Raw genomic sequence first — 14,282 nt, 5'->3', positions numbered from 1 at the left:
GATGCATGCTCTTAGTTATGGCGTGAATTGACAGGACACTTGCCACTCTACATTAATTCCCGTGAGAGTTCACTTAGACTGTAGTTGCATGAATACCTTCAACTACCCTAAGACAGCGGTAGCACCAAAACAAGTTTTATTCTCACTGTCCCTGTGTTACCATCTCAACAGCAATGCACAAATATTTGTGCGGGACTGCTGTCAGCTGGATCAAGGAATTAAACTGAGTTAATACAAACCACTTCTTTTGTTAGATCAGTTTCAAATATGGGATGAATTCCTCAGCCTGAGTCATTTGGTGGCCATGCACTTTCTTTCGTTAGCACAAGGGAGAAGGATGCACCAAGATGTGTTCTTCAGGACACATCTATAATGACTTGAGCAATAAAGCATTAGGAATTCCTGTGCAAAGTCATGTGCTCCTTTCAGAAGGCTGAGGGAACCACTTTACACCTAACAGTCCATAGAAGAAAACTGGTGCACAGCAGCCAGTATGCTGAAAAATTCACACCTTTGCTTACCGCACACAAACTTTTTCATAGAGAAATGCCCTGCAGCTGCATAGAGGCAAACAGCAGTTCTAGAAGGACTATAAACTGCTTTATTCAGCCTATTGGAAGGTGAATTGAATGTATGTAAACATGTATGAAATAACTGGTGGGTTCATGAAAGAAGAGGTTTTTGTATGATTATGTACCACTGTGACACTTCATCTCAGTAGTACCCTCTTACAAGTATTCCTGAATTAAGCTGAGATATTTTATTATCCTAAAACACAACACGTGGGTCCAACCTGTCCAACCTAACTGCCTGGTCCACCTCTAAACCATGTCCCTAAGCACCACATCTACACATTTTTTGAATACTTCCAGGGACTGTAATTGTACCACTTCCCTGGGCAGGCTGTTCCAACGCCTAACCACTCTCTCCATGAAGAAATTTTTCCTAATATCCAAACTACATCTTCCCTGGCACAACTTGAGCCCATTGCCTCTAGTTCTGTCACTGGTTACTAGGGAGAACAGACCAACCCCCACCTCGCTACAACCTCCTTTCAGGTAGTTGTAGAGAGCAATAAGGTCTCCCCTCAGCCTCCTCTTCTCCAAACTAAACAACCCCAGCTCCCTCAGCCACTCCTCATAAGACTTGTGCTCCAGACCCTTCACCAGCTTCGTTGCCCTTCTCTGGACACGCTCCAGCACCTCGATGTCCTTCTTGTAGTCAGGAGACCAAAACTGAACACAGTACTTGAGGTGCAGCCTCACCAGTGCTGAGTACTTGGCTCTGTTTTGCCTAGCCAGACAAGAAAAATTTCCTTCTTTTGAAATATGGCTTATGATTGCCCTCCTCTTTCCTTTTCATGTTTTGTGCTTTTCATACAGCACAACAATTCTGCTCCTATCATCCAAACCCAGTTCATCTGGCAGGTGCTTCTAAAACGAGCAAGCATCCCCACTTCCAGTGAGAGAAACACAATTTTGACCACGAAGACTCATTCCTAGCTTACGGGATATTTGTACTTATATTATAGGGACCATGTATCAGCCCCAATTTCCACACAACTCCTGTAGACACCTGTACGAATACCACAGTGAGTGATAGGTAGAATATGATCCTGGAATGGTGTTTTTATAAATGCAGGAGAGAAAAATCGCAACGAAGATCCTTCAACCTCCCCCATCCAGCTTTTCTGCTAATATTAGCAGTTTAGATCAAGATTAAATTCCAATTATAGCTCACTAAATAACCCACTAATAAAGTAACTGATCTAAGACAGCCAATCGTGAAATATATATGAAGAACTTTTGCTGCAAACATGTAAAACACAGTATATGATAGTCTAGCTTCTGGTTTTACAGATGATTTTTTGCAAGGGCTTAAAAGGAGCTGACAGTTCAAGAAACAAGAGATTTAGGAGATACAATCTTACTGAGGCTGGATCATCTTCAGTATATTCACAGATAGCGGGTACGTATACAGGAGGGACATTGTGTCTGCTAACATAATCCCACAGTAAGTAAATGGGTAAAATAACTCTAGTGAAGTCTATTTATGTTTTTTGTAAAAGACTTAACAGCATTTGTCGTGATGACAGACTCAAAAGGCAGAGCTTACTGAAACTGAAATCAACATTAATTTTATTTACTAAAACAAAAAAAAAATCAACATTATAATATTATGCAATTTGTATGTGCCCTCCCCCCCCGGGGCTTCCTTCCTGTCTGTTGTAATTCAGTTCTCAAATTGCTGTTGCTGCTTCTGCTCCTTTTAGTGACTTGACGCTGTCCCATTTTATTCCATGTTCAAGGCTGTTGGCTCACTGCCATATATTCAAAATTCCTAATATTCATGCATGGATTAATGGGTAATCTAAAGTGGCCTGGATAATAGCTTTTGATAGGACCATTTATGAATATGGAGGAGAGGACGTAAGAACTAACACAGGGGAAACCTGGCATTAGCATATAGGAAGTTTATGGGAGGATCTTGATGCACGCATCCCACAGGGAAAGAAATAACACTGATCTCAGAAAAAAAAAAAATCACTGGAATTTATTTATCCTTTATTCAAAACCAAACAAAAATATCACATCACCCTTACAAAAAAAAAAAAAAAAAAACAACAGAAACCCCCCCCCCAACTTTTCCATCTTCCAGGATCTCCCACAAATAACAGTATTTTTCTCTCACATGCTTCCTGCATCCCCAACATCCTTCCTCACCGATTAGCAGAGAGTTTAAGATCGTGGGTAATTAATATCTTATGGCTGTAAAGAAAGGCAGCTGCTGTGAAGCTGGTGAAGCTGCTAGACAGGCTAACGAACAGGATAGAGGGGGTTTCTTATCTCTACCTCCATTTCCCTCCACTGATGAAAAATAGACACTATTAGTACAATGCATCAGAGCAGGTTGTCCTGGGCAATCAAGAGGAGGTCCATACTATTCCATATTATGTGAAGTAATACTGGGCAACCAAAGAGAAGTTGGCACTGGTATGGAACTATGACCATAAACCATCGTATGTCCTGACATCAGCAATTTTGATTTAAACTGCCTCTGATGAGAGCAACAGCCTGAGTCAGCCTGCCAGCACATAAACAGGAGCAGCCCTAGACTCAGAGACAATGCATCTGCAAGACTGGGAGTGAAGCAATACTTCTCATGATCCAAGTTACTGAACAAGCCAACAAGGTGCTCTTGCATAAGTCGACCAGTCCACAAGTGTACTAATTATGTTATTTTAGGGTTATTTTTAATTGAGAATACTATATAATGTTAAAATAACTCTACAAGTATATTTTGGGTTTGTATTTTGCAAGCCCACCACAAGACTACTCTTCCAGTTTATCAGTCTCTGGGATTATATTTCATAATTTTTCTTCCTCTGATCTGGATACTAAAATTCCTAACAGAATTAACATCATTAAATCTAGAAGCTGAATAATCTCTGCCATGAATAAGCTACCCACCAGTTGCATATGTTACCCAAAACTGGTTTGAGATGGGAAATTTCAGAAGGGTTTTTGTAACAATGACTACTTCCTGATGGGAGGAAAGAAGCTAAGCCGGATCATGATGGAACATCAAATGCCAAAGGGCACTCTAGGAAGAGCATCAAAACCAACTCAGATGACTTATATGATTCTATTCACCTCAAGTGAACATTGTTTTAGAATTAAGGAGTCTAAAACATGGATAAAAAAAAGGGTTCACAAGCAAGATTTGATCTCTAAAATGGATTAATTTTTTTTTGTTATTAACAAACATTTTGTTCTGGTTTTATGTTTTAGTAGAGGCAGTTCAGTAAGTTACTCTGACAGAAGACCCTGTGCATGGACAGCTCCTGCAGAGGATGGAATGGCAGCTTAGCGGAGTGGTGGGGGCAGGACTGGACAACCCTGGCCTGGAAGACTCCAGGTAGATTGCTGCGCTTAAGGCTACTACTACATGCATCTGTTCTGTTGTATGTAAAGAATGTATATGGTTTATATTGAGTATGTCTAAAATCACTAGAGAGGACTGGAAAGTGCCAGACATTAATAGATCAGAAGAGGGAAAATTTTAGAAAGATGCCTCTGTTTAGAGGATGGATGTTGTTTACCTAATGATGCACAAAAGCAAACACTTTGTGACATTTAATTTACTGATATACAACTAAACTGACAAGATGAAAGACTCCAGTGGAGGATCCATAATTCCACATTCATGTCAAAATTGCTTAGTCAGCCTTAAGAGACATCAGTTTCTGCCAAGTAACTAACCAACAAGTAGACATAAAATAACACTTCTAATTGTGCACTGGTATTTTATGATCCTTGTTTCTTATTTTTATTTTATTATTGTATTATTAGGCATTGCAGCAGTGCCTAAAAGACCCAGTAATGGAGCAGGGGCCTACCACATCAGGGACCGTACAAAACCAGAATAAAGACACAGCCCATAATATAAAGAGCTAAAAATGTATTTAGTTGATCTTCACTTCTTCAAGTTTTCATGTTTTGTTAAATTCATTCCTCAAACCTTTGTAACCCTGATCCATAATTTTTACTTCCTTTTATGCAATTAACTTTTTATTTAGCTGGGATTCATGTATATTAATCCAAAATCATCTAAAAATCTGTCTTGATTATGCAAGACAGACGTTGAACTGTTACTTAACTGATTTGTCAATCAACTTTATATGCACGGTATTTTTGTGGACAGAAGCAATTTTACTTCAGTCAGGGTCTACGCCAGCTTAAAGCAAGCCAGCTCCAGCGATATTTACACTGAGCCTTTGCTACAAATTTTGGAGGGCAGGGGGAGAGAGCACTCATCTACACAAAGTGAGATTCTGTTGACACTGGATTATTAGATGAACTTTTTCAACACTTTTTCCTGACACTCAGATAGTCCCGAACTACGCATATGGCAATGTTTGCAAAGCACTGTGACAAATCTTGGAAAAAAAAAATGAAGGGCACAGCTAGTGTTTCAATGATTTGCCATCTTTCATCTGATCACTTACAGTAGGATAGTCAATATCCATTTCCCTTCATCCAACCTCAAGTTATAGATAAATTTTCTTTTTCTTATCATTACAGTGAAGAGAGAGACGAGTTATAGTTGCAGCAATCCTAACCTGGTTTGTCATATAACATTTCCAGAGTCTTGTGCAATGTAAGCCTTCCCTTCACATTCATATCATTTTGAACTACCTACCTTCTGCATTAAGATGCATGGTTTCCAGAGGTCCAATAAATGCATACCGCATTCCCAATCCATCAGACATCACAAGGTCTAGATCAGTAGGAGATACTACTCCTTCCTAAGTAGCAAAAATAGACCAGGAAGATTGTGAATGTTTGGTTTTAATGCAAAATTGTCCGCTTTTTGTATATAATTAAAAATTAAAGAAGTAATAAAAATTAAGGCTAGAAGTAGCAGTTAGCTTGCAAGCAGAAACACAACTGTTTGCCAGAAATGTCCATCTATTATGCGAGCCTTCCTGTGGTTTGGTATAAACACTCATTCACATCTCTAAGATTTCTGTACTTCAAAATCCAAATACACTTCGATACAGTTTGTATCTTATTTTTAAATTTATAAATTAATACATGTTTTCATACAATGTGTACTATTTGTACACACTAGTTTGCCTGATACTTAAAATACTTCATGTACTAAAACTAAATTGAGCTGTTTATGTTAACCAATATTCTTTTTTCTCAGAAAGTGAGAATCAGAGAATACAGAGCAAACGTGACACTCAATAGCACATGACCAAAAGAGTTTATATCAAATCCAAATACTATACCAGCTCTTTTAAATACAGGAGTTTTGGCTAAATCTGACACCTCCCTTCATATTCTTTTAGTTCTGGACTTTGGGGCAGAGTCACAACTGGAAGAACGGGGGTGCAGCCGTGGCTACTACCCCCAAGGCCACCTGCAAACAAGGCTGGGACCAAACACGTAGGCAACGCAGCTGCCACTCCCTCCCACAAAACTCACTGAACATTCAACCTACCCAGCCTCAACCTGCCCAGGTTCTCAAGTTCATTGCCAGCCTCACATCTCAGAGCTGGCAGGATATGGAGCATGCAAAATGAAGTATTTCTCCTGTTAAAAACTGAGCACTGCTGTTCCACCCACGTGGTAGCACTTACAAGAAAGCCAACACCCCCATCAGGTTAGGGCAAGCACACCACGGCTTGTGAAGAAAGAGTTATGCTTCATTACCTTACAGATTTACTTGAGAAGAATAATATTTATTATATGAGGTTGTTTTCCACCTACCAGAAAAATACAAATGAACTGAGACCTGTTGTAACTACTTCCATCAGATAAAGCTTGGTTTCAGGAACTCGTCCTCTTTACTCCCAGAGACATAAACACATTTTCTTCTGGTTAAGAAGGTAGAAGAGACGCTGAACCGCTTCTAATTTGTCTTCTCACCCTACCTTGAGGTGCTCTCCCTACTCAGTGCCTCTTTCTCCACAAGCCCCTTTGAGCCGTAGAATACAAGGATGTACATTCTTCTGCTTGGCCGCAGGCAGGTCTTTTTCTGTTAACTTCCCCTCTCGCAGGGCCCTGTCTGAATGCTCCTTCGTATCACAGTGATCAGCTAGTGTTACGGGTGCGCAGGACAGCTCTCCTGACCTGTTGTAGACATTGACATCTGAGCTAGACATCTAGAGTCTCTTTATAATCACTAGGAAGAAAAAAGAAATCAGCATCCTAAAGCAGGCATCGAGAATAGGTAAGATGGGTTGTGTCCTAAAAGGGCCTAAATTCTCCTCACCGACTGAAAGATGACTAAGGAGCTTGGATGTCAATGTCTACATTGTAGAAATCCCATCTTCAGTGAGCTGAATCCCACCCACAGTGTCTTCCCTGTGTTCAACTACATCATCTACTGTTACTTTAAAAGCAAATGATAAGCCAAGGACCAACATAACTTCTACAGCTGGCCACAGACATCAAGTTTCATTATCTCAGGCTTAAATAGAGTCTTTTATAAGACTCAGCCTCAAGTTTTGATCTGTTAGTAGGCATTGCTCCTATCAAAACTAAGCCTGGCTGAATCTGTTGCAGGTGGCTTTTGAACTCTATCTTGAAAAGGAAACGATAATGTAATTATTAAGATCTACCCACCATATATGGAACACGCAGCTCTGGTTACAATTTAATTAGACATAAAATGGCATGGATAAGAAAGCGTTATTTTCTTCAACTTAAAGGTAAGGCACAGGCATGGCAAAGTAACTCATCGAGATGCAGACAGGAAGGTCTGCATAAAGACAGGACTAAACGCAAACCTCAGGCAGCATTCGGATTACAGAACCAGCACTGGGGTAACTAACACAGGCACCATACGTTCTGTGAAAGTTTTTTCGCCTGACGTGGCAACACAACTTCTCTGAAACATCAGCAAAGTCAACAAAAGCACTCTTCTGTTGGGAGTGCTTCATCCAAACAATGAGTTATGCTGGTAAAGCTGTGGTTGATGAGTGATTTCTTTTTTTTTTCCTGGTTGACATGGATTTGTGGACAAAAGATTAACCACAAGTTCCAGACAAGCATTTGAGCCACAGCAGCAGTTAAAAACTGTAAACATAATGTTAAAGAGTTAACAAGCTCTTGAAACACTTCAGAATCATTGCAAATTAATTTTCAAATTAAAAACGGATTTATTTCTTTTAATACCATAGTCCTCAGCTTCGGTACTGACATTTGAAGACCAAGTGCCCTCAGAATCATGAGATGAGTGCTTTGCTCTTGGCCTTCTGACTATAGCTGTCATTTTATGGTTACAGCTGCTAAAAGGCAAAAATTGCTGCTACCAGAAGGAAAATATGACAGATCCCTCCAGTTGAGGGATATATTATTCTGTACATGTGAGCTCAGTTTCTTCTTGTCACACAGACCCTCTTAAAGAAAAGCTTTTTACTTATTCTCTTCAGAAATGAGAAAACACATAAATGAGAAACCAGTTAAGACTGTTTTCCCCTAGGGAATAACCCTACTCCCACTTATGTTAAGGAGATCATAAGTTGGTGGAATGATTCAGCAGGGTAGGTGCAAGGTCAGAAAGGTGTCTTCCACAACGATCAGTGTTTATGCTAAGAAATAAACAAGAAAGAGTTCCAACCCTGTTTCATTAAGTCTAGGTGTGAAACAATCTTCCCCAGAGGATTTTTCATCCTCTTCATCCTGGGTAATCCTTCTTGTAAGCCTTCCCCTTGAGCTCTTGTCAGAGGGAAGAGGAAGTGTGTTAGAGTTCACCAGAAGCTTTCACAGCTACAGAATTAAGATCTTAATTTAAAATAAATTCCACCAAAATCCTCAGTGACCCCAACAGCCAGTCAAACTTCAAGATCTAGACTAGCTCAGGATCCTCCACACTTCTCATGACACCATTTATATATCACAATTTCATCTTTCTGGAGATTTTAATCTCCTGTGATGCCACAGTATTATCCTAATGCTCCTTTGGTATTTTATTAGTGCTTCTCACTATGCAGGGACCCTTTTCTCCGCTCTAAAAACCTGTGGCGGTTCTTCAGTCTCCACCTTTAGGCCCTGACCCAACCTGCTTGGTTTTAATCAATAGTCTTTACATCTGTGAGTCACACCCACATCGCAACTTCTATCACTGACTTGGTCTGTAATCATATTAAATGTGACATGGCCAAAAAAACAATCCTACTTTTTCTGATACTACTAATTTATCATCATGTTCTCCTACTCACTCCAGTCTGTCTATAGAGTTACTTTGGACTTCAATCCCTCCTGGGCCACATACTTTCTGTCTCCAAATTTGCCCCTTTATCCTCTGTATCTCCAAAATCCAGTGGTTTTTTTCTGATTGTCACTAATATATGCATTCTCTCTCAGCAGCACTTGTTACACCCTTCTCTTCACTATCACTTTAATCAAATCACTTCGATCCACGCCCTGATGAGATCTTTTTCCAGTCCTATCATTTTGAGCATATGACTTTTCTCCTAGATCCCTCTACCAGCTCCATCTCTTTCCATTTCATCATGTTTGAGAAACTTCTTGTCCTACACACTTCACAGCTCCTTACTTTGCTGGCCTTTATCGTCCTTCTTCCACGGCACCCTTACTCACCTCACCCTGTAAGAAACACTTAGTATCAACACTTTTTTTTTCCCCTGGCCTTTTAAACTTCCATTTATGATATCCCCCTTTTATGGGGCACTGTAACCACATGTTTAACCGTCTACCTTTGATCTTTTGGAAAGGTCCTCTGGATACCATTATAATACAATTATTAATAACAAGGAATTTGGAATTAAGAAAGTCTTGCCAGCATTTAAGGACTGCCAAGCTAGTCACCAGAGAAGAGAGAGGTATGTAAATTAGGGACTGAAGCCAATGCAGCTGATTGCTGTGAAAATGAACTAAAACGGACACACAGCCAAATCATGACTGTTTATTTTCCAAAAGATGGCAGGACTGTCCATTCTTCTTGTCTTTTACAATGACTATAACCTAAAAGAAAACCCACTTTTAAAAAAAAAATACATTAAGACAGTATCAAAAGCTTATACAGAGGAAAATACAGACTCTAAAGACACTTATATGATCCGTCAGGCAAAATAGTTTTAGCAGGTCCTTAAAAGCAGCTGAAACTCCTAAATTAGATCAGGGCTGAAAAACTGCCATGTTCTCCTCACTATCTCTGCTGCTGTGTTTCATGACCTCCTTGCAAATTCCAGGTGACGCTTAGAAAAGTATTTCACCAACATAAGCTTCTGCTCAGTAATCCACAGTAAAAGGACAGTCCTAGATGTTCACAGTGAGGTCTGACGCTTCTGATCTAAAGCACTGGTACTAATTTTTATCTTCCGGATGAAGTCAACCAAAACTTTACCTTCAGAACAAAACCAAGTCAAGCTATTCAACTAACTCTTTTGCAACATAATCTCAAGCTACTATAGAATGTATTGGTACTGGTAAAAGCACAAAAGTCATAGTGTCAGCAGTGCACAGCATGCTTCCCAGGCAAATAAAGGCAATAAGTCTCTGCTCCAAGGAGTTATGAACAAAATCAGACATACCAGTGACCACTGTCGATGGAGACATGAGAAAGTAAATAATTGGTAACAGGGAATAACAGAGAAAGCTGTCCGAGATATTTTTCTTATTACTGGCTACAGATTATTCTAATAGTTCCAAACTTTTAATATCAAAATTTAGGGTTAAGAAGAGAGGAATAAGATCTTCAACCTCAACATCTCACAGCACATCTTTTACTCTCATCACAATCAGCTTTGCAACATTTCTACCAGAGACCTAAGAATTAAAAACATAAATAAGAAACCTGCAAGAACGTCAATCTCACACATACTATGTGGTTCCACAGGAAGTTCTCAGATACATGACCTTAAAGAGACATACTAGTGTGTTCCCAGTATCTGCATTTTTATGGAATACATGTGGAGCATGGGGAGACAGAGATAACCAATGCAAAAAGTTCCTGTCACAAACACCTGCATTGCCCAAGTGCTCATGACTTGCAAGTCAAAACAATGTTCAAAAAGACATCTTGTCACACAAAAGACTAACTCTGATCCAAAATAAAACATCTCATTGTAGCACTCCTGCCTCAAAGGGGAGCACTTGCTTGAATGCCTTCTTTTGAGCCCATAAATGAACCTATGGTCTTTGCTTCTAAATTCTTGTAAAGTCAAACTTCTGCATCCTTAAATCCATGTTCCTAATTATGCACATGGCCGAAGTTCTCAGCACCCATCTGTACGTCTCCAAATGACCTTTCATTCTCCTACTTTCCTACAAATCGGGATCTCAACCTTCAGGCCTCCTAATTTTTCACCACCTTAACTCCATACTTCCCACTCCCACATTTGGCTCAGTCCTGAATTCACAGCACTCATTTTGTGCCCAGCTTCAAAATCCCAGGCTCCCTGTGTATGCTCCTGGGGACTCCAGCACTTTTGGCAAAGACAAATTGTATCTCAATACCTGGGTTTCTCATTGCTACTTTCATTACTTTGCCCTGAATTATGCTTCTCTCTCTGCTACAGCGTCCATGCCCACATGTAATTTGAGCACCATGTGGAATCTGAGCCTGAACCCAACCTGCTGGCAGGGCCTTACCCCAGATTTCTAGCTGTGTTATAGCCTCTCCTACTCTTGGACCCACATGGCAGAAGTTGGTGAGCCCCATGCATATAGCAAGCAACTATATTTACCACATTGCTTTCTTTACAGCCCCACGTTCATGTTCATCTTCATGCTCTGTATCAGAGCCCCTCTCCTATTGTATGATCCCTGTCCTATGCCTCACCCATCACACATCCCAACACAGTACTGCTACAGAAAAGAGAGAGACTGGCAGGTCATCTGTTGCTGATCTACATTTGGGAACTAAAACATATCCTGCAAGCTGCTCAGTCCATTTGTGATAAAGTTTTCCAGATAAATGTTATTATTACAGCTGTACCTGCAAGTCTGTCCTACCACCAATGCCTTTTTTAGGAGTACATTAATACTTCTACCAGAGAAGCTTCCACTAGTTTCTTGAATGAAATAAGCTCAACTGATCAAAAAAAAAAAAAAAGGACTGTCCATGCAAAGGTGTCTGAACTTGGACTTTGATAAAAGTATATGTGCACACGTGTGCATGTATAAGATCACTCCCCTGCCATTACTATAAATATTTTTGAGGTGAGGACATAGATGAGAACTTTCGAGTTTGCATCTCAGCAAAGTCCTCAAAAAAACCCAGATAGCTGTTTACATAAAGGGGCTGATTTGAGATCATTTCAAGTGCCATTAAAACACCTGGAGACTGCTCTGTTTCTCTCCTGGTTCACACATAACATTTATATCTGGAATACTGGTGTCCTTGTTATGTGGCAAAGAACTGATACGCTACAGTGCAAATACAACAGTCCTCCAGCAACAACACAGATTTTTCTCAAGCACTCGCCATGTTAAAATTAAAGAAAACTTGTAACAGAAATAGGAGCACTGATCAGTTTATGATGTGTAACCGTAGGCATACAAAGATACTTGTTCAGACCTTTACAACCACCAATAAAACATGTAAGCTTGCAATTATGTTCTATGGTTCTGTCTCATTGTTCTTTTACAATAGTCAAAAGCAATATACAATTATTAGCATGAAAATACCACGGTGTTCATAAGTAATTTCGTAAGAGTGTCGGTGTTCTGCATCCAAGCTGGCTTGGATTGCCTCATCCAATACACACAATTTACATATCTAACCACAAAAGGATTAATAGTGTGGTCATTTTGGACAAGAATGCTTTATTAATATGTCCCTCCTGCTAATATTTGTAGTTTATCTTCCACACCCAGTGCTTCTTCGGGTAAGGAAAACTTTTGCTACCAGAAGGAATCAATGTGGGTAAGACTTGATTTTCAGGAGCCTCTCAAAGACTGAGGGCCGGGGAGGCTGATGTTTTCAACAGTAAGAACTGAAAAGTGACTTAACAATCAGAAGCAAGAAGTATTTTTCCCCACTTCGAAAGTGGAAACACTAAAAGAACATGACTTGCAATAAAAATCACTAAGTTGGCAGCACAACAGTAGAAACACAGAAACTGCCCCAGGCCTGCAGCTCTCAGCTATCTGCAGTGATTCTCCTCCCATCAAAGGCAGTGTGTAGCCTGAAGTCACACAGCTGAAACTATACACCTTTGATGGCTGGTAGTTGTCCAGGCTTTTGGAATGGAAATACAGCCAAAGTTATTACAGTTTAAATGTGTATTTGTCTGAAACGTGGTAAAATTATACAAAAACAGAACAACTCGGAAACTTTGATGATGCACAAGGAAAGCAACTTTCATTATCTGTCAGTGCTTCAAGCACTATTTTGTTACTATTCATATACCACCACCACAAAAAGCATCCATACAGGTTCATACTAAAGGTTCACCTCAAATTAATACCTCTTTTCCAATAGTAGCCCATGAAATGTTCTTACACTCTTCCCCTAACCGAAGGGCAAATACATAGTGATACTTTCAATGATATGTACTGCCTCAGCTCTCAGCAGTCCCGTCTTTGAGACTTCAACAGCTGGAGGTTGCTTCTGCATGGTCTTCCTCTAACATGAACGCGTCTAAATGTTCTCTGAACCCATTCATATTTTTAGCATCCTAGGTTTCTATGGCAGCGACTTCCACAATTCAGTTTATGCCTCTCAGACATGAGAGAATCCTACTAGATTTCTGAGGCATTACTTCCTCAGATGCCTGTGCTGACCACGGGTATTGTATCAGTATGCCTACACATTATCAGACTTACTGGTCCACAGCTTCCCAACAATGCTTTGAACTCTTTCAAAAGAGCTTAGATGTAAGTACTAACTTCCATTTCTGCAGTATTATGCTGTTGATGTGTAAAAAGGTGCTTCAATCAGTATTTCATCAACTTCGTATTTGAGTTTTGGGATTCTCAGATAAGTACAATTTCTCCTTCACAGTCTGCCATTACTCATTTACTCTTTCCTGCTCCAAAAATCTTGGTTTTAGCATGACTTGTTCTACTTCTACGTCAGATCCCTTCCTTCCAAGGAAAGTTTACATTGTAGGAACCTCCTTAACAAGGAACAATTGCAGTTCAGTCAGCTTTTTCACCACGAACTTACCTTCCTTGTTCACATTTTTTAGTAGTCATTTTTACATTTTTATTCTCAAAATCTTTTTTTCATCTGGGGTTATTAGGGTTTAAAAAACAATTTAGAGATTACTGTCCTTTCTATCCTGTGTCTTTCAACATGATTACAGCTTTCTGAAGGTGTTTTTCTTATCATATACTTAAGACTTTGTATTAACTTTTTAAATAACAGAAACCTTTTTTTTTTTAGTTTAAAGAAACATCTCCAGTAGAAGATCAGTTCCTTCCTAACAATATTGGTTTATTTATTATTATTCACCATCTCTTTTATATTGTTGTATTGTCTTGCTATGGAAGCTAACTAGAGGTAAGCAAAATCAGTTCAGCAACTGCGCTTTGGAAAAAGAGTTGCTTTGTTTACGATATGTTAATATTACCTTAGTTTTAAGATCTTTACCTATATTTGCGTGCATGGTTGTTTTAAACAGCTTGAAAAATCAAAACACTCTCCATGACAAAAAAGTAAGCCCTACTCAAGGCCAACTGAATCTCTTCTCAACAGAATAGCAATAGACTCATAATTCAGCTCTTTCTGATGAAAGATAAGACTTTGCAGCACAGAACAGGTAACTGTGGGAAAAAGTGAAGGGACACAAACAAGTG

At 39.6% G+C, this 14,282-nt stretch overlaps 1 protein-coding gene across 3 annotated transcripts in view; it reads right to left on the bottom strand.

Annotated features, from left to right (window-relative positions):
• CRYL1 (crystallin lambda 1) overlaps window positions 1-14,282 on the bottom strand; it is a 66,629-nt gene that overhangs the window by 15,474 nt on the left and 36,873 nt on the right. For all 3 annotated transcript variants that reach the window (XM_087758819.1, XM_087758817.1, XM_087758818.1), the window contains exon 6: window positions 5,203-5,308. In XM_087758819.1, coding sequence (XP_087614945.1) covers window positions 5,203-5,308 — 106 coding nt within the window. The remainder of the gene's footprint in view (window positions 1-5,202; window positions 5,309-14,282) is intronic.

The sequence above is a fragment of the Nipponia nippon genome, unplaced genomic scaffold (genome assembly GCF_047370975.1).
Source record: "Nipponia nippon isolate SJK-2023a ecotype South Korea unplaced genomic scaffold, ASM4737097v1 scaffold_2, whole genome shotgun sequence".
Classification (NCBI taxonomy): domain Eukaryota; kingdom Metazoa; phylum Chordata; class Aves; order Pelecaniformes; family Threskiornithidae; genus Nipponia; species Nipponia nippon.
The sequence above is the reverse complement of the archived record's forward strand: the minus strand, read 5'-3'. Positions and strand labels throughout refer to the sequence as shown.